Source organism: Leptopilina heterotoma, unplaced genomic scaffold (assembly GCF_015476425.1).
Source record: "Leptopilina heterotoma isolate Lh14 unplaced genomic scaffold, ASM1547642v1 Lhet_101, whole genome shotgun sequence".
Classification (NCBI taxonomy): Eukaryota; Metazoa; Arthropoda; class Insecta; order Hymenoptera; family Figitidae; genus Leptopilina; species Leptopilina heterotoma.
Genome location: NW_025110815.1, coordinates 57,029 through 77,842, shown reverse-complemented (window position 1 = coordinate 77,842; position 20,814 = coordinate 57,029). Strand labels below are relative to the sequence as shown.

The following is a 20,814-nucleotide window of genomic DNA, read 5'->3' as shown; positions in this document are numbered from 1 at the left end:
ATTTTGGTTCCTTTAGCAATAATATATAAAAAAAACCAAAGATTTTGGTTCCTATGTCAATAATTTATAGAAAATCAAAGATTTCAGTTTTGGCAATAATTTATAGAAAAGCAAAGATTTTAGCTCCTTTGGCAATAATTTATAGAAAATCAAAGATTTTAGTTCCTTCGGCAAAAATTTATAGAAAATCAAAGATTGTTCCTCGTTTAAAGAATGGAAGCATTAAAAAAAGTGGACCGAATAAAATTTTATATTATTCGGTCCGCAATTTTTAGCCTAATTTATAATAAGCAAAGAGGGAAACAAAATAATAGACAGTTGGAGCATTTTCATTTTTTCTCCATAGAGTTTATTTCAAAAATAAAATATTTATAATAAATAAATATTATTTTTGTTTTAATTGTTCCTTTCCTTTAATTAAATATTATTTTTACCCATAACCCACAACATACAATTTAAAATTGTATACTTATTGCTATAACTTGCTGTAAATCTTTTGAAGAATACTGTCTACATTGAAAGTTTGATAATGAATTAAGATTCCTTAGCTCCAATAAAAATACAGGTTTCGTCTTTACACTCTAGCAATTTTTTCAATCTTTTTCTGAATTTGTGTCGTTTTCCGCTTTTCATTGTGTAGCCAAGATTAGTTAATTGCTCTGGATCTTGGGTAATATTGTAATATTCAATGTAAGACTGTAAAATATATATTAGAAATGTAACAATATTGTTAATTTAATGATCAGTTCCCTATTAATTGAATGAAGAGAAAAATTTAAAGTTATTACCTGATTATCATTAAAGATGCAAAATACATTATTATATACTTTTGAAATTCTACGAATACAGTTGTAAGTATTGTTTGTACTATCTTGACACTTGCAGGCAAACTCTTCACTGCATTCCTTCGAAAGAAATAATAATTCAGTTTATAATATCAATATTTGCATATTTTTTTTCAACTACTATTAATAACATCGCAGTTTTTCTAAAGATGTCAATAAATTGAGACAAAAATTGTTTTAAAAAAAAAACAAAAACAAAAAACTGATTCGTTTTTTGTCTCAATTTGATATCTGCAGAAAAACTGGAACTATAAATAAAGCTTGCTGTAAACTGATTATTTAACGAATACAAATTATCTGTGTCTCCATTTTCTATTATTTACAATATTATATGCATATTTCAGACTTCGCACTCGATAATTAATTTTTTAAAAATAGCAAAAAGTAGATTTCAAACTAAAAAAAGTAGTAAAAAAAAGTAGCTATCGAAAAATTAAACTTGACGACCAAAAAAACTCATTTTAGAAACTTCACAAAATGACAACACTGACGAAAATTCCATTCTATATTTTATTTTCCTGATTTTTTCCTAATTTTCATCAAAAATTCAACTTCTTTCTTATCCTGCTAATAAATTCAATTCCTGCAACAAATTTTATTATTCATGAAACAATTTAAATATTTATAAAAATAATTTAATTCTTGCAAAGAATTTTATAACAATTTTTAAATAATTCATTTCTTTCGACTAATTTTATGCAAATTCTAATTTAAATAATTCAATTCCTGAGAAATTATTTATTATTCATTAAAAGAATTGAATTCTTACGAAGATTTTTACAAAAAAATATTTAAATAATTGAATTTTGTTTGGAAATTTTATGAAAATAGTAGATATTGAAAATCATTGAATTGCGAAAAGTTTTTAAAAATAATTATATTTTACAAAGAATTCAATCAACATTTTTGACAATAATTGAATGTCTCTGTGGCATTTAGCATTTTATTAAATTTTTTTGAAAATAATTGTATTCCCAAAAAGCATAATTATATTATTTATGAAAATAATTGAATTCTTGTGAACGATTTTATTAGAACTTTTTTAAATAATTGAATTTCCAAGAAGAAATTTATTACTTTTAAAAATAATTGAATTCTTGTGATGAATATTGTTATTTCGGAAAATAATTAAATTTTGCAAAGAATTTTATTAAAATGCCTCAAAATAATTGAATTTTCGGGAATAATTTTGTCATTTATCTTTAATAATTGAATTCTTTCGAAGAATTATTAATATTTATGCAAATAATTGAATTCTAGGGAAAAATTTTATTAAAATCTAAAAAAATAATTGAATTCCTGTAAAAAATTCTAATATTTTTGTAAATAATTCAATTCTTCCAAAGAATTTTAAACAAACGATTTTGTTAAAAAATTGATTTTTTTGGGGAATTGAAATTAAATTTTTTAAGAATAATTACATTTCTCGAGCAATTCCTGTAAAATTGAATTAAAAACAATTGAAATCCAGCCAAGAATTTTATTATTTTTATAAAAAGAATTGAATAGTTGCTAATAATTTTATTAAAATTTTCAAAAATAATTGAATTCCTCATAAGAATTTTATAAACATTGTTTTAAATAATTAATTTTTTCGAAATTTAATAAATATTATGAAAATTTTAATTTAAATAATTGAATTCTTGTGAAAAACTTTATTTTTAAAAATAATTGAATTTCGTTTTGAAATTTTATGAAAATAGAAGATATGGAAAATCATTGAATTGCGAATAGTTTTTAAAAATAATTAAATTTTACAAATCATTGTATTAAAATTTTTGACAATAATTGAATGTCTATGTCGTATTTTGTTAATTTTTTTTTAAATAATTGAATTCCTACAAAGCATTTTATTATTTATGAAAATAATTGAATTTTGTAAAAAAATTTTATTAAAATGTCTCAAAATAGTTGAATTTTCGGGAATAATTTTGTTATTTATCTTTAATAATTGAATTCTTTCAAAGAATTATTTTTGAAAATAATTGAATTTTTCGATTAATTAATTTCGAATACTATTAAAAATAATTGAAATTCTTCGATAAGTTTTATTATTTATGAAAATAATTGAATTCTTGCTTAGAATTTCATCAAAAATTTTATTGAATAAATGAATTTCCACGAAAAATGTTATTATTAGTGAAAGTAATTCAATTATTGAAAAGAATTGTACAAAAATTTTGTTAAATAATTTATTTTTTCGAAATTTTTTTGAAAATGCGATTCAAAATTAATTGAATCACTGTGGAAATTTTATTATTTATGAAAATAATTGAATTTTGAATGAATTTTATCATTTTTTTATGTCATTGAATTTTTTTGCGAAATTTTATGAAAATACTATAGATATTGAAAATAATTGAATTTCGATTATTTTTTTGGAAATAATTGAATCGTTTTAAAGAATTTGATTATAATTTTTAAGAATAGTTTTTTTTATTTCTAGTATTAGCGAATTTAAAGTAAATTCTCATAAAAAAACACAGGAATAGTAGGTTTTAGTGCCTGAAATCTAAAAAAAGTTCCTAAATAGTAGAAAATTGTGGAAACAGTATAGTAAATAGTAGATTTTAGTAGATGAGTGCGAAGCCTAAATTATTTAATAATAAATTCAAATACTAACGGCCAAATGTGGATCATTACTATTTGGACACTTAACATCATGATACCCTCCTGAATTTTCTCCTTTATACTCAATCAATAAAGTCCTGTCAGTAGTTAAATTATTGTTCAACATTGAAATCCCATCTGAAAAATATTTGAGTCCAGCAATATCTAAAATCGTCGAGAAAATATCAACACTGCTAACAGGTGCAACAACAGTTGACAGCTTATCAATTTTTGGTCCTCGAATATACAACGGTATGTGAACATCTGTTTCGTAAGGTTGTCTCTTATCCAATGGCATGGCAAATTGTCCTAAGAAGCACAGTATTTGGTATTTATTATTATGATAACGAATTTTCCCCAAAAATAAAAAAGCGAACCTTTAGTAAACTTTAAAAATTTTAAATATCAGATTTCAAACAGTTCCTAATAAAAATTGATAAAGATCCTAAAAGATCCTAAAATTAAATATTCCCCTATGCTGCGGAATATGAAGATTCTGATTCTTATCGCAGGATTCTATTTAGTTGATAAGAATTTTTATGAATATCATCTAATATTAAAAAAAGATTCTAAGTTATGATTTCGGTATTAAAATAGAACCAAAAATTACGATTTAGTACCAAAATACAGTTATCTTGAAAGTATCAAATTTGATACTAAAGTGGATCAAAATTGATGCCAAAAATTTAGATCGAATTCTAATTTAATCCACATTTTTGGTATAAATTCCTTTTAATTAAAAAAATTTTTTTTTTAATACTTTTAAGTAAACAGTGAGATTTTTTATGAAGAAATTAAAAAAATTATCCCCAATTCTTACCAACGTGATAACCATTATCGGATGTAAAAATAATATAAGTACTGTCGAGTAAATTTTTACTCTGTAGAGCATTGTAAACAGTTGCAATCATTTCATCAACAGCTAAGAGAGTTTCCCAACGTTTCCTATAAACTTTATCTAATTTTGGCAATAAATTTTCGGGCATTGGAATCGGATCCATTTTCACCAGCCAGTGTTTGTCCTAAAATAGCCAACAAACTAATTATATTTGCGGTAGGATTTCAAAATTACAAAAAAAAAAAAAATTAAAATATAAGTAACTATTACTCTATTTTGAAGATTATTAAAACTTGATGTTCGTTTTGCTTGAATATTTTGATATTTGTCATTATGACGAGCTGCGGGAGTAAATGGCGAATGAGCAGCTGGAGGAGCTAAGACCATAAGAAAAGGAGTATTTTTTGATTGAGTATCGATAAAATCAATTGCATATTGCTTCTGCAAAAGGAAAGAAAAACATTGCTTAACTATATGATTAGTGCAATAAAAATGTGACGCGTTTATTATCAAATAAATATTTATTTGAATCAAATAAATATTTATTTGAATCAAATAAATATTTATTTGAATCAAATAATTTTTATTTAAATCAACTAAAAGGTATTTGAACCAATAATTGTCAGTATTTGAAAAGCAAATATGAATTGAACCATTTAATCGACTCAAATAAAAATTATTTGATTCAAGTAAATATTTCAATGATAATAAGTCAAGTAATCGGTTATTTGAATCAAATCAATTTTTTCTTTAGTGTTTTGTACACAGGCTTCGGATAAACTTTCAGGTGCAAAAAAAGTTGCTTTAGACGGTTGAAGATTAAAAAAAAACCGAAAAAGTCGTTTATTTAATTCAGTATTGTCACAAAATTTTCATTTTGCATTTTTATGATTTTTCACTACATTCTAAATTCAATTAGTCAAAAATTAAATAATTTGGTTAAATGCACAAATTTAAATACTCATTTATTTTTCCATGGGAATTTAAATAATTTTAAAAATTTCGACTTCAAACATTTTGAAAGTTATAACTATTTTTAAAAATTAAAACTGCAATACCTACTTTTAAAATTTTGTTATTTATAACAAATTTTAACTAAACTTTTTTTCTTTATCGATAATAATAATAATAATAATAATAATAATAATAATAATTTTAATAATAATTTTTAATAATTTTAATTTTAATTTTAATTTTAATGATTTTTCGAAAATTTTTCGAAAATTCAATTGTTTAAATACAAAAGTAAAATTTTTTTTATAATTGCAACTGCAACGCCTGATGATTTTTCTTTAAAGTTATTAAGATAATTTATTGAAAATCTATAACCGAAACTGTTGAAAAAAATTACAAGAAAAAAATTCTTAAAATTAATTTTTTAACAATATTTTAAAATAATTTTTGAATGTTAATAGATTTTTCAATTACATATAATTGAAAAATTTCTAAATAATTGAAATTTAGACAAATTTCTTGATAAATGGTTGAATTTTTAAAAAAAAATTTTTGAAATATATTAAAAATTAATCAAATTTTATGGAGAATTTTAATTGCAATGATTAAAATACATTATTTTTTCAAAATTTTAATCGGATAAGTTTATAAGAATTTAAAGCATAATTTTAAAATTTTTAATTTACTTTTCTGTAGATAATCATAAATGTAATAAAATATTTTGATAAATAATTGAATGTTTAAAATAGAATTTTTGAAAAATATATTAAAATAATCAAATTTTTTGAAGAATATTAGGTCTATTTAAAAAAACTAATTAGTTTTTCAAAGAATTTTAATTAAAAATTTTGAAAATAATTTTTTTCATCAAAATTTTACTAATAATTCCAAAAAGTTAAATTTAAAAAAAAATTTAATTTAATTTTTTTTGTAGTTGAATTTTTAGAAATATGTAATTGAAAATATTAAAAATAATTGAATTTTCAAAAATTGTAAAAAAAAATTCTTTGAATTAAATTTTTAAAAGTATTTTTTAATAATTTTTAAAAGATTTTACATTTTTTAATGAAATATAATTGAAAAATTTAAAAATATTAGAAATGTAGTAAAATTTTTTGACAATAATTGAATTTTTTTAAAAGAATTTTTGAAAAATTTTAAAAAATAGTCATATTTTTTGAAAAATTTTAAATGTAAATTTAAAAATATATTATCTTTCCAAAATTTTAATCATACAAATTTCTAATAAAGTATATTTTTAAAAATTTTAATTTATATTTCTGTAGATTATTATAAATGTTGTTTTTTTTAAAAATAATTGAATTTACAATTTAAAAAACTGATCAGTTTTATGGAGAATTTTAATTTCAATTTTTTGAAAATAAGTATTTTTTTCAAAATTTTCAATCTAATTCCAAAAAAATTAGATTTTCAACAAAATTTTAATGTAATTATTTTCTTATAGAAATGTTTTGAATTTTCAAAAATGTATAATTGAAACAGAAAATATTGAAAATAATTGAATTTTAAAAAATTAAAATAAAAAAATTTTAAGAATTGCTTTTTTTGAATTAATTTCTTAATATACTTTTATTAAAAACTAATTTTATTTTTAATTTTTTATTATAACTTTTGAAAATTCATTTATTTAAAAATCTGCAATTAAAATTTTTCAAAAATTGATTTTTATAAATTTAAATGAAATACTTTTAAAAAATCAATTATTTTTAATCCAATTTTACAAAATTCCAATTATTTAAACAATTTTCAAATATTTCGAAAATTTAACTATATGATAGATAAATAAGTCAAAAATGAATTTTAAAGTATTAGACTAAATACAGGTATTTTTTAAACCTATAAAAATCGAAGTAATTTGCATTTTATACCAAAAAAGTAGTATTTTCTTGAAATATTTGGAAGAAAAGTCGAAAAAGTAGGAACATTTGAAAATAAGTCAAAAAAAGACTCAATTTTTGGAAAATAGTCGTTGAAAAAGACGAAAAAAGTCGATCTATCCGAGGCCTGATTATACTATCATTTTTACAGATTATCAAGAAAGAATGTAATTTTTTTTTTGATTTTTCAAATAACTTAATATGGGCGCCAAATAATTCACCTTATATTTTTTTTGTAAACTATCATTTCCACTATATAAATGAAACAGAAATGAATTCTAACCAATATATACTCACAATAACGTCTGTAAGATAATCTTCCGGTTCAAAACCATGTTTTACTTTAGTACCATTTACTGATAGAGAATAGTTATAATATTTCGAATTTCCTACAAGAGCGTACCAATGATCCCAACCAGGGGGCTTTTTTAATTCATCAGAAGCATGTAAACCATACTAAAATACAAAAATTGTTACTTTTTTACAAAAAAAAAACTAACTTTTGTAAATCTAATAATGAAAAATTAATTCCTATATTAAATTAATGGTAATTCCTATAAGGAATTAATTATTACTTTACTCTCATGGTAATTATTACTCTCTGGGTAATAATTCTTTCTAAACTTTGAAGCAAAAAAATTTACTTGATTTAAATATTTTCCAGCGTAGAAAGTTCTATATCCTTTTTTATTATTTAAATGAACAGCGAAAGTATATTTTTCAGGACCATTTTGCCATTCTTGACTATAACAACCTCCGCTAATACTATTATTGAAAACTTCATGATTATGTTGATAGCGACCTGTTAAAATTGATGCCCGATTTGGACAGCAAATCGGCACTGCAGCGTACTAAACAAAATTATTAATTTTAGTAATTTTTTACAACACTATTCATGTTATTACATTTTTTTAATTTTTATTTTTATTTCCCTAACGCAAATTACGAAGAATCGGCTCTTTAATATTCACTACTCGAGTAAAATCCTATCATTTCCTTTTAAATTAAATTAAATTTGTTTATTTAAATAAATTTATTATATTATAAATTTATTTATTGTTAAATTAAAATTGATTATTTAAATAAATATTTAAATAAAATTATGACAGTAAATGTAAAAATAGTCGAATAATTATAAATAATAAAATATAATTTCATAAAATTGAAATTATGAAGATTGAAGCAAAAAGTTTGAGGTTATGTTTATACTTTTTTGAGTGAAAAAACAGAAAGTTTATCAATTACAATAACAATATTGAAGTTCAAGTCTGTATTACAGTCGAAATAGTCAATAAAAACTGGTTTTAAATTTAAATAATTAAAAACGAACTTTTAATTAAAATAATTGTAACCCGAACATAACCTATAATTCATTTGACTTTCTTGGAAGCGCGTCACGTTTTCTTATATTCAACTTAAAACAAATAATTTATTTTCGAATCTAATGATCTAATTTTAACTTCTAGGGGCAAATTTTTCAATTTCTATAGAGAAAATTAAATAAAGTAGAAAATATGTACTCACATTGTTAATATAAGCAGTTCCCTCATCGATAATTAATTGTTTAGTTTGTGTCAATGGTACCTGAAATTTATCACATTATAATTTAGAAAACTTAGAAGAAAAAGCTCTCCTTTATTAGAATTTAAAAAACTTTTTATATCATGCAAGTTTCTACCGGTGCTACCGGTCGTTTTGTATACATATATAACTTTCAAATACCGAGAAAATGTAAGAAAAATTTGGTTACTTACCATTCCATCTAATTCTATATCCAAATCGTCAACTACTATTAAAACAACATTGTTTCCTGACACTAAATTTGTGTAACATAATATTAATAATAGAAAACATATTTTAATCCCCATTATATACTTTTAAAATACATTTAGGTAATAAACAGAGATATCGCCGATATCGCAGCAGCGGCAGCACTGTGTAACACTAAAGCTAGATTCACAATAGTCAAATGGTTCTTAAGCTGCGTTTACATGCTTGCGTTAGTGCATCGTAAAGGTGCATGCACCTCCGGTATTTCGTCAAGCGAATGCACCTGAATAATTTTTCTTTCACGATCGAATCGATAATTTGATTGATTTTGGAGGCTAATTTTTCATTTTCACTGAAATGTAAAGTGAGAATGAAATGTTTGTCACAAAGCCAATCAAAATATGCCACACGAAGAAAATACCGGAGGTAAAACACCTTTACTTTTAGGGTGCATTTACACCTGTCGGTAGAAAAAAGAATGTTGCAATGGGTGTGAACGATATTTCGAAAGGTGTAAACGCTGTAAATGCACCTTTATATTGCCATGTAGCAGATCATAGCAGATGTTCTAATGATTTCTTGTTCACGTGTTTATTTTTTGTATATGATCGAATTAATATTTTAATTGTTATTTATATTTACTGATTTATTTAGAAAAATGATTGTGTCAACGAATAAAGGAAATCCTAATACTTTAAAATTTATCATTGCCGCTAATATAGCAGGAAAAGAAATTACTGTAAAAGAAGTTGCATTAACCCGTAAGTACATAACCTATAAACACACTAAGAATAATTTTCTAAATTTTACTTTTTTACTTTATAATTTTATGTGAATCTCCAGTGAAAACTTAGGAAAATTTAAGCCTTGAAAATTGGTTTTTTTAAATATCCTACTCTTATTGTACTTTTGACAAGTGTATGTACACAAATACCTAATTTGTTTGAAAATTATTTTTTAGACAACAATCTGGGAAGATTACCTGTTTTAGAGGTAACATCAGGACTTGAACTTTTTAGTACTTTTGCCGCTGTTGAGTTTTTATCTCAAACTGAAGAAGAATTCCGCATTGTTACTAACAGGTGGTTAGAATGGGACATAACTCAATTGCAGGTAATAGAAAATGTTCTCTTTTTCTTTTTTTTTCGTTATGATAAAATTCTTCTTCTTGAAGTTTATTTACAATATTTTGATAAATAACACTTTTAATAATCGAAGTAAAATAATTTATTATAAAATTTAAATAATTAATGTTGAGGGTTTTAAGAAAATAATCTAAGCTTCTTACAATCTTTTTAGCCAGCACTAGTGTCTTATTGTGGTTCAGGAACATTGGACACGTCTCATAAACCTCGGATATGGTCTCTGTTTAAAGAATTGAATGAAGCTTTAAAAGACAAAAAGTACTTAATTCATGTAAGTTGGATAAAAAAGAAAAGATATCATAAAGTACCTTTATTGTGTTTAGTAATGAGTAGATATAATTTTAATGAATATATTTTTATTTGTAAATTATTTTCTTTAGGCAAAAAATGATGCTTCAGTTGTGGATTTATTTCTGTGGGTATCTCTTTGGGTTGCTGCAGATATTCCTGAAATTAGTAATTTAATATCCAAAGAGTTTCTTAATATAGAAAATTGGTTAAAAAATATCGAAACGAATCGAATAGTTCAGGTGAGTGTGTAGAATTTTAATTAGGATATCAGATATTTTATTTTTGATAAATTTTTATTTTGATATTTGAAATTTCCATTCAGCAATCGCTAAAACAATTCAATTGTGATAGAGGAATAAAAGGAATATCATGCATTCAAGCAACATCTTGGTTTCCTCTTAATTTTTATACTGGTGGCAAACAATCTAAACCAATCAATGATGTAAGTTATAATAATAAATTGAAACTTTAATTTTTTAATTATTTGACGATTGAGTGATAGTAATAATAATAATAATAATAATAATAATAATAATAATAATAATAATAATAATAATAATAAAAAATAATAATAATTATAGTAATAATAATAAAAACATTTGTTTAAACCAATCTTTAATTTTCAGGCAAATATTAAAACTGAAAGTGAAGTAGCAATAAGCGACGACGAACTTCGTTTAATTCAAGACAGTTGGACAACTTCATCGTACCGTTCAGTCGAACCAACGTATCCTACGTATGTTGGAAAATATAATACAATTTTTTTTGTCTTTTCATTATATTACTATATTTATTTTACATTTATTTACTATTTAACATTTATTTTACAGGCCTGTTCCCGTTGAAAAGAATTTTCTCATCACATCCGCTCTTCCTTACGTGAATAACGTTCCTCATTTAGGAAATATCATTGGTTGTGTTCTTTCAGCTGATATTTTTGCAAGGTTTGAATATTTATTTAAAATTGGGTGAAAATTCAGAGAGAAGAGTGAAAAGTATTTGAAAGTATTAACAGTATTTTTTTCTCATTTGCAGATTTTGTCGTCAGAGGAATTACAACACTCTCTTTATATGGTAATCTTTTACTTATATCCTTTTTATTTATAATATTTTTATTTCAAATTGTTTTGAGTCAGTATTTAAATGTTTGAATTATTTACTTACAGTGGAACGGATGAATATGGAACAGCAACGGAGGCAAAGGCACTCGAGGAGAAATTGTCACCGCAACAAGTTTGTGATAAATATTTCAATATCCATAATGATGTCTATCGTTGGTTTAATATAGGTTTTGATTATTTTGGAAGAACCACGACAGCAGAACAAACCGAGTAAGTGATGAGTGACTTTTCTTTTACTCTCGTTTGCTTCTTTGAAACGAGTCACATTTTATTTTTAATTTTATTGTCACGATAAATAATTTTATTGTAATATTCTTCAGGATTGTATTTTGATGTTTTTTTTTCTTTTCAGAATTGTTCAAGAAATGTTTCTGAGAATCAAGTCACAAGGCTATATTTTTCCTGAATCTGTAAATCAACTATTGTGCGAAAACTGCAATCGATTTTTAGCAGATAGATTTGTTGAGGGCATTTGTCCGGATTGCAAATATGAAGATGCAAGAGGCGATCAGTGTGATGGATGTGGGCATCTTATTAACGCGACTGAATTAATTAAGCCCCGTTGTAAAGTTTGCAGTAAGACGCCAATTATTAAGGCTTCCACTCAATTTTTCCTCGATTTACCTAAAGTAAGCAAATTCTCATTCTTTAATATTCAGTTTTTCCCCTATTTCAAAATTTACCTCTTTTTCTGAACTTATTTTACGCTGTGAAGCCTAATAATTATTTTTTAAATTTAAATTAATAATTAATCATTTTCAAAAAAAGTAATTTTCCGTTTTGTAAATTTTTTTAGATTCAGGATAAATTGAATGAATGGGTGAACGAAGCGGAAGGCAAATGGTCTCCAATAGCGAGAGCCGTAACGAGACCATGGCTCCGAGATGGTTTGAAACCAAGATGTATTACAAGGGATTTAAAATGGGGAATACCGGTTCCTTTGGAAGGATATCGGGATAAAGTTTTCTACGTATGGTTCGATGCTCCATTGGGTTACATTAGTATTACCAAAAGATTCACCAAGTTTTATGAGAAATGGTGGAAACCTACTGAGAAGGTTGATTTATATCAATTTATGGCGAAGGACAATGTTCCTTTCCATGCAATTATGTGGCCCGCGACACTCTTGGCTGCTGATCAAGGACACACCTTAGTTAAACATATTGCTTCGACTGGTAATATTTTACTTTATTAAATGTTTATTTTATAATTATAGTACAATGTTTAAGTACAATTCCTTTGCAGAATATCTCAACTACGAAGATAAGAAGTTCTCCAAATCGAGAGGAACTGGAGTTTTCGGCACGGATGCAATTGAAACAGGAATTCCAGCAGATGTTTGGCGATTTTACTTGGCGTACATTCGACCAGAAAATCAAGATTCCAATTTCTCTTGGACTGACATGGCTACCAAAACAAACAGCGAGCTGTTGAATAACTTAGGCAATTTCGTAAATAGGTTAGTTATTAATACAGATAATTTTATATAATTATTATATTATTTAATTTTTTAAATTATTTATGAGAATTTAGCTATTTTTTTTAAGATAATTGAAATGTTGAGGAGAATTTTTCTTTAAATTAATTAAAATATTAATTTTTCTCATTTTTCCCCATTAACAGAGGTCTTATGTTCGTCGAGAAGAATTTCGACTCAAAAATACCAATTATGGAACCACAACAAGATGACTATATAGTTTTAGCCTTAATACAAAGAGAATTAACAAACTACATTAGTTGTTTTTCGAAAACAAAAATAAGAGACGCTTTAAAGCACGTTCTTGCAATTTCGAAACATGGAAATCAATATCTTCAGTCACAAGAGCCCTGGGTAAAAATGAAGGGTTCTGAAAAGGACAGGTAAAATATAAATCTACTGCCTTAGAACAATGATAATAATTAGAATGATGATATAACGAATTTATCACTTTAGTATTTAATTAATTTGACAACCGGGTGATTAATTAATTGATTAAATTTGTTTGAAAACAGAAAAAGAGCTGGAACTGTTGTTGGTATTTGTGCTAATTTAGCGGCTTTGCTCTCTGCACTTTTGAGTCCGTTCATGCCAAGCACAGCCCGTCAATTAAGAGGACAGTTGGGAATGGACGAGAAGGAATACGGCTACATTCCTGAACTTGTAACAACGATATTATCCGCTGGACACAAAATTGGTAAACCATCGCCACTGTTTACAAAAATAGAAGCTGAACAGGTTGATGCTTTGCGTCAAAAGTATTCTGGAGAACAAGTTAAGTCTTCTCCTCAAAATGCTAAGGAATTAGAGGACAAAATACTCCAACAGGTACAAATTTAATAAATCTTTGATTTTACGAATATTATTTCAACGTGTCTCTAAAAAACAATTTTTTGCAATTAGTCGTTTTTTCTGAAATGACTAATTACTAATTAATTTATAATAATTAGTAATTTATAATTTATAATTAATAATTACTAATTACTAATTACTAATCAAAATTCTATTACAAATTTAATATAAATTTGATTTTACGAATATTATTTCAACGTGTCTCTAAAAAACAATTTCTATTATTTTAGGCAACTTTAGTCCGCGAACTCAAGTCCAAGGAACCAAAAGCAGTATGGCAACCACAAGTTGAATTATTATTAAGTCTCAAGAAGCAATTGGCAGAATGCACCGGCGCCGCGAAAACCAGTACTGAAAAAAAGTCCAAGCACAAAAAGTAAATGATAACAATGAATTTAAATCATAATAATAATTGTATATTTAAGACGTATTGAAAATTTCTTGAAATAAAAAATAATTATACATATTTAAATGGATGATTTAAATTTTTCGTAATCCTAAAAGATTTTTTTTTAAATATATTAATAATAGGTATTCAAAATAAATATAAAGATGACTGAGTGATAAAATAATTGTTTTATATATAAAAATATTGTTACTGTAACTTATTCAAAATTGTTATCATTATTTCAAATTAATTATTATTGTCTACAATTTTTAACTTAAATTCGTCTCTAAATCAATTATTTTTAATAACTTTTCAAAAATTTCTTTGAGAATTTATTTATTACTTATGAAAATGATTAAATGTTTGCGTAGAATTTTATAAAAAATTCTTTTAAATAATTGAATTTCTGCAAAAAATTTTATTACTGTTGAAAATAATTGAAATTTGCAATAAATTTTCTTAAAATTTCTTAAAATAATTGAATTTCTGGTCAGAATTTTTCTATTTATAAAAATAATTGAATTGTTGACTAAAATTCCTGAAAATAATTGAATTTTTGGTAAGAATTTTGCTATTTTTGAAAGATAATCGAAAAATTGACAAGAATTTTTTTTTTTTGAAATTTATAAAAATAATTAAATTTTTGAGAAGAATTTTATTACTTTTGAAAATAATTGAATTCTTGTCAGAAATATTGTTATTTATGAAAATAATTTAATTCTGCAATGGATTTTAATAAATTTCCTGAATTTCTAGTCATAATTTTTCTATTTATAAAAATAATTGAAATGTTGACGAGAATTTTTTGAAAATAATTGAATTTCTGCAATGAATTTTATTACAAGTCATGCGAAAATAATTGAATTTTCCTATTCATTTATAAAAGCAATTGAAATGTTGACAATTTCTTTTTTGAAATTCATGAAAATAATTAAATTTCTGCGAAGAATTTTATTACATAGTTTTAAAAATAACTAAATTTTGTAATGAATTTTATTAAAATTCCTGAAAATAATTTCTGATCAGAATTTTTCTATTTATAAAAATAATTGAATTGTTGACGAAAATTTCCAAAAATAATTAAATTTTTGTTAAGAATTTTGCTATTTTTTAAAGATAATTGAAAAGTTGAGAGGATTTTTTTTGAAATTTATAAAAATAATTAAATTTTTGCGAAGAATTTTAAAACTTTTGAAAATAATTGAATTCTTGTCAGAAATATTGTTATTTATGAATATAATTTAATTTTGCCATGAATTTTATTTAATTTCCTGAATTTTTAGTCATAGTTTTTCTATTTATAAAAATAATTGAAATGTTGATGAGAATTTTTTGAAAATAATTGAATTTTGCAATGAATTTTATTAAAATTCCTGAAAATAATTGAATTTCGGCAAAGAATTTTACTATTTATAAAGATAATTGAAAAGTTGATGAGAATTTTTTATGAAAATAATTGAATTTATGCAAAAAATTTTATTACTTTTGAAAATAATTGAAATTTGCAATAAATTTTTATATAATTTCTTAAAATAATTGAATTTCTGATCAGAATTTTTCTATTTATACAAATAATTGAAATGTTGACGAGAATTTTTTTTTGAAATTTTTGGAAATAATTGAATTTCTGCGAAAATTTTTATTAATTTTTGGAAATAATTCAATTTCTGCGAAAAAATTTATTAGTTTTGAAAAGAATTGAATTTTGTAATGAATTTTATTAAAATTACTGAAAATAATTGAATTTCTGCGAAAAATGTTGTTATTTATCAAGATAATTGAATTCTTTCGATGAATTGCGTTAAATTTTTTGAAATAATATTAAATATACCTATTTAAAAATACGAAATAGTTGCAAGAAATTGGAATTTAAAATCCTTTCTTTAATTAGAAGTCGAAAATTTTTAGTCTTAAAAAATTAATTAAATGGTTCTTTGGTCGGGACTCTCAATTTAGGATTTTTCTTCCTTTCTTGAGAGCGCGTCACATATACAAATATAATTTAATTTAAAAAAGAAATGATAGAAAAAGTATTTAAAAAATTAAGATTTATATGTTTTCAAAACTCAGGTAATGTTTCCTAATGATAAAATAAATAATATACACGCAGAATAATATGAAAACGAATTTATTAAATAGGACGTTTATCGAATGTTTATTTACAAGGTTTAATAATCTAAAATGCATAAAATGTCGATTATAAAACTGAAAGTGGCATTAATGTCTCATTATTTTTGAAATTAAGTACTTTTTATGCTCCACAGGACATGCAAGCGTCACCATTTTCACGCGAACACGCTAAAACTGCCTCGAGGTCCTCAACTTTTTTTTCCTGTTGTTCAACATCAGTGCCATTCTTAACAGCAGTTGATTTTTGCAGTCTTGTCTTGTCGACAGTGAATTGTAATGCATTTGCCGCAGGCTTCGTGCGTAAATAATACATTCCTGTCTTTAAGCCCTGAAAAAAAATTTTTTAAAAATTAAAAACAATACCAAAGTATTAAATTAAATAATACTAATTACCAAAGTAAATTAATTGACATATTAAATTTAACTAAGTGCCATAGTTCGTTACCATTTTCCATCCGTAGAAATGCATACTAGTTAAAGTTTCCGTCGTTGGCTTTAACATATGAACATTCAAAGATTGAGACTGATCAATGAAAGCACCTCTGTCTGCAGCCATTTTTAAAATTGTCTTCTGTTTTATTTCCCACACAGTCTTGTATAATTCTTTCAAGTCGTCTGGAATTCCAGCAATTCCCTGAAAGAAAATTCAATGTAAATAAATTTATTAAATATTTGAATTTATCACTCGATCGTCTTAGTTATATAAATAATTAATACACATTTATTTTGTAATTATTTGATAATACTAATAATATAATTATAATGCATACCTGAACTGAGCCATTGTTTGCGATAATTTCATTTTTCATATCTTCATCCCATAGATCTCTTTCCGTTAAATCTTTCAAAAGATGGGGATTAACAATTTGAAATTCTCCCGAAAGAACGCGTCTTGAATAAATATTGCTTGTGTATGGTTCAATTGATTCATTGTTGCCCAAAATTTGTGCAGTCGAAGCTGTTGGCATTGGCGCTAATAATAATGAATTACGAACTCCATGTTTTGCGATTTTCGCCTTTAAGGCTTGCCAATCCCAAAGATCTGTCGGTGTCACATTCCACATGTCATATTGCAAAATCTGAAAGTTGTCATATAAAATAATGCAATTATTTGAAAGTTAATTATCTATATTAATAATCGTTGTATTCTGGGCTTAATTTTTGAAAATAATTATTTATTATTTATGAAAATAATTGAAGAAAATAATTGAATTCTTCCAACGAACTTTTTTACATTTCTTTTGAATAATTGAATTCTTGTGAAGAATTATTTAAAAATTTTTGAAAATATAAATAATAATAATAATTAATTATGTACTTAATAAGAGAATTTTTTAAATTTTGATTATAATTATTCAAAGATTTAAATTTGAAAATAAAAAATTTTGTAATTTGCATAATAATAATAATATAAGTTATATATAATTTCCATTTTCAATGCTCACCCCTTTACTAACTGGACTTCCTTCGTAACTGGAGTAGGGGCCCTTTTCTTCTGCGATTTCACAACTAGCCTCCAATGCTCCGTAATAAAGAGTTTCAAAAATTTGTGTGTTCAACTTTTGTGCCTCTTCACTCTCAAATGGAAAACGCATCAACAAAAATGCATCCGCTAATCCTTGTATTCCAATACCTGAAAATTCAAAACAAATTTAAATTATTCAAATAAAAATCTAATTTTTCTTTTGTTTAGAAATAAACTTGTTTTTTTTACCAATTGGTCTGTGTCTCATGTTAGATCTCTCCGCTTCAGGTACAGGATAGAAATTATTGTCAATAATTTTGTCCAAATTTTTCGTAACAATTTTGGCAACTTCCTTAAGTTTTAAAAAGTCAAAAGTCCTACTTGTTGCATTGACAAACATATTAACGGCAATTGAAGCCAAATTGCAAACGGCCACTTCATCTGGACTAGAATATTGAATAATTTCAGTGCAAAGATTACTGCACTTTATTGTTCCAATATTTTGTTGATTTGATTTTCTATTGCAGTGATCCTTATAGAGCATATAGGGCGTTCCGGTTTCAACTTGCGAAATTAAAATTGCAGTCCAAAGATCACGCGCTTTAATTTGTCGTTTGAATTTACCTTCCGCCTCGTATTTTGTATAGAGAGCTTCAAATTCTTCTCCCCAAACGTCAGCGAGTCCTGGCGATTCGTGGGGACACATTAAAGTCCACATTTCATCGTCCATTACACGTTTCATAAATAAATCCGGAATCCAAAGACCGTAGAATAATTCTCTTGCACGATATTCCTCTTTTCCTGAAAGAATTCATGAAATTGAATTAAATAATTATCAATTCAATATTAATTTTAAATTTAAAGATTTAAAGATGAAATAAATAAATTTCAAGTATTTGGTACCGGTATTTTTCTTTAGGTCAAGAAATTCAAAAACATCAGCATGCCAAGGCTCGATGTAGATGGCAAATGCTCCGGGTCTCTTGTTTCCACCTTGATCGACGTATCGCGCGGTACTATTGTAAACTCTGATCATGGGAACAAGACCATTTGATTGTCCGTGAGTTCCTGCGATGCGAGTTCCTTTGGCTCTGATGCAATGAACATTAACGCCGATTCCACCGGCGGATTTACTAATAAGTGCACATCTTTTTAAAGTATCGTAAATGCCTTCAATACTGTCTTCAGACATCGTTAAAAGGAAACAACTGTAAGGAAAAAAAAAAGTTATATATATTTTTTTAAAGTTATATTTTTGGAATTTTTCCTAAAAATAAGGGGAAAATAATATTTAAGAAAATACTCAATAAAAAATAGACAATATTAAAACAGAATTAAAATTAAATTTACCTGGACATTTGTTCTCTCAAAGTACATGCAGAGAATAATGTGGGTGATGCGTGAGTGAAATAGCGTTCAGATAGATGATTATAAGTTTCGATGACTTTGTCAATGTCATCACGATGAATGGCTACTGCAACTCTCATCAACATGTGCTGTGGCCTTTCAACGACTTTACCATCTATCTTAAGTAAATAACTCCTCTCCAGTGTTTTAAATCCAAAATAATTATAACTAAAATCGCGATCGTAAATTATAGCTGAGTTCAATCTCTCTGCATTTTTTTGTATAATTTGATAATTATTGTCATTAATCATAGACATTCTTTCTTTGGTATTGCTATCTATCATCTCATATAAATCAGTTATGACCTCTGTAAATAATACATTACATTTTAAATTACATAAAATTTAAATTACATTCTGCTTCTATATTTAGTTTTGTGAAAAAGAAAATTTCTTTTCAAACTAACCGCTGAAAGCCTTTTTCGTTTCTTTGTGAAGATTTGAAACTGCAATTCTGGCTGCTAGAATTGCATAATCAGGATGCTTGGTAGTCATTGTTGCTGCAGTCTCAGCAGCAAGATTATCCAATTCAACAGTTGTCACTCCAGAATAGAGTCCATTGATTACACGAAAAGTAATTGCAGGCTGAAAACAAATTTAACATTAAAATAGTGGAACCAACAATTAAAATTTTATTTTCTAATAAAGGACAAGACATATTTACTCATCACTAATAAAATTAAAATACAGGGCTCGAAGCAGTGAAAGTATTTAAAAATACGGACTTTACGGACCAACTGAGAAAAATAATAATTATTTTTCATAATTTCTATGGAATCTAATTAAAAATTTACATAATTTTGAACTTGTGAAATTGAAAGTAAACTAATTGTTAAAAATATAATATTTATTTCCTATAATTTTTAAGAAATCTAATTATTATTTAAAATAATTAATGTTTTACATATTCTTTAAATAATCGAAATTTAATAAAAAAAATAATAATAAAATAAAAATAACAATTACATATAATGATGATAATTTGAGTGCAATCATGCTCCCAAATAAATATAACTTACTGGATCCACATAATCCATGTCCAAGCCATAGCAAAGTTTTTGTATTCTCGAAGTGATTTTGTCAAAATGCACCTCTTCCTTAATACCATCTAAACAGAAAATAGTAATTTTTAATTATAACTATATAATAGTAAACAAAACAGATTATACGCAGTATCATAAAATCATTAACTTATTTAAAATTTTTCAATTTTCAACCACATATATCAATATAAAAACAGAATTTATTATAAATATCAATTTAATACGACAAATTAATTATATAGTAAGTGAAATAAGGAAAACTTTATAGTAACAAAGAATTGTAAAAGAATATTGCTACAATCATTTTTGATGATATAACAGAAATATTTATAATTAATAAATACTTACTACGCTTCAAAACGAACATCTTGCCCTTAGCAACCATTCTCGGCTATTCACAGTTTTTAGAAATTAAAGAAACTAAAGAAAATATAATTTTTCAACGAGACAATATAATTTTATGTCCTTCTATGTGACACGAGGTTAAATGTTAGCTTTTGGCGGGATTTAAGCTAAAATAAGCGGGCTTTTTTGTTGTCATTTTGCAGAAAAGGCGCAATAACCAGAGATGAGTTGTAAAC

General features: G+C 24.8%; 3 protein-coding genes across 3 annotated transcripts; 1 reads left to right on the top strand and 2 right to left on the bottom strand.

Moving 5' to 3' along the window:
- Positions 1-362: 362 nt before the first annotated feature.
- On the bottom strand, positions 363-9,070 carry LOC122499800 (N-acetylglucosamine-6-sulfatase-like). Its single transcript, XM_043608322.1, has 9 exons — positions 8,900-9,070; positions 8,670-8,729; positions 7,790-7,996; positions 7,443-7,601; positions 4,564-4,734; positions 4,276-4,477; positions 3,469-3,764; positions 789-905; positions 363-696 (listed from the first exon to the last, which is right to left on the bottom strand). Exons 1-9 carry the CDS (start codon positions 9,011-9,013, stop codon positions 535-537), a joined length of 1,488 nt encoding a protein of 495 aa, XP_043464257.1. The 5' UTR covers positions 9,014-9,070; the 3' UTR covers positions 363-534.
- A 389-nt stretch (positions 9,071-9,459) lies between these two features.
- LOC122500162 (methionine--tRNA ligase, cytoplasmic) lies at positions 9,460-14,273 on the top strand. The gene is made up of 15 exons (XM_043608953.1): positions 9,460-9,676; positions 9,877-10,028; positions 10,215-10,331; positions 10,441-10,590; positions 10,674-10,793; positions 10,978-11,087; positions 11,182-11,295; positions 11,387-11,425; positions 11,518-11,682; positions 11,825-12,101; positions 12,269-12,647; positions 12,718-12,931; positions 13,096-13,332; positions 13,465-13,777; positions 14,032-14,273. The coding sequence occupies exons 1-15, from the start codon at positions 9,574-9,576 to the stop codon at positions 14,179-14,181; spliced, it is 2,640 nt and encodes an 879-aa protein (XP_043464888.1). The 5' UTR covers positions 9,460-9,573; the 3' UTR covers positions 14,182-14,273.
- A 2,028-nt stretch (positions 14,274-16,301) lies between these two features.
- Positions 16,302-20,747, bottom strand: LOC122499854 (ribonucleoside-diphosphate reductase large subunit). Its single transcript, XM_043608389.1, has 10 exons — positions 20,582-20,747; positions 20,210-20,298; positions 19,598-19,775; positions 19,135-19,498; positions 18,688-18,992; positions 18,034-18,585; positions 17,765-17,952; positions 17,090-17,398; positions 16,765-16,953; positions 16,302-16,647 (listed from the first exon to the last, which is right to left on the bottom strand). Exons 1-10 carry the CDS (start codon positions 20,616-20,618, stop codon positions 16,441-16,443), a joined length of 2,418 nt encoding a protein of 805 aa, XP_043464324.1. The 5' UTR covers positions 20,619-20,747; the 3' UTR covers positions 16,302-16,440.
- Between the last annotated feature and the right edge of the window lie 67 nt (positions 20,748-20,814).

Coding starts and splice junctions, on each gene's coding strand:
- LOC122499800 (XM_043608322.1), bottom strand. CDS start 9,013: ATGGGGATTAAAATATGTTTTCTATTATTAATATTATGTTACACAAAT. Junction 7,997..8,669: donor GAACTGCTTATATTAACAAT/GTGAGTACATAT, acceptor AATTTTGTTTAG/TACGCTGCAGTGCCGATTTG. Junction 4,478..4,563: donor TTAATAATCTTCAAAATAGA/GTAATAGTTACT, acceptor TGGCTATTTTAG/GACAAACACTGGCTGGTGAA.
- LOC122499854 (XM_043608389.1), bottom strand. CDS start 20,618: ATGGTTGCTAAGGGCAAGATGTTCGTTTTGAAGCGTA. Junction 20,299..20,581: donor GATGTTCGTTTTGAAGCGTA/GTAAGTATTTAT, acceptor TTTTCTGTTTAG/ATGGTATTAAGGAAGAGGTG. Junction 18,993..19,134: donor TTGAGAGAACAAATGTCCAG/GTAAATTTAATT, acceptor TTTTCCTTACAG/TTGTTTCCTTTTAACGATGT.
- LOC122500162 (XM_043608953.1), top strand. CDS start 9,574: ATGATTGTGTCAACGAATAAAGGAAATCCTAATACTTTAAAATTTATC. Junction 11,426..11,517: donor TACAACACTCTCTTTATATG/GTAATCTTTTAC, acceptor ATTTACTTACAG/TGGAACGGATGAATATGGAA. Junction 11,683..11,824: donor ACGACAGCAGAACAAACCGA/GTAAGTGATGAG, acceptor TTTTCTTTTCAG/AATTGTTCAAGAAATGTTTC.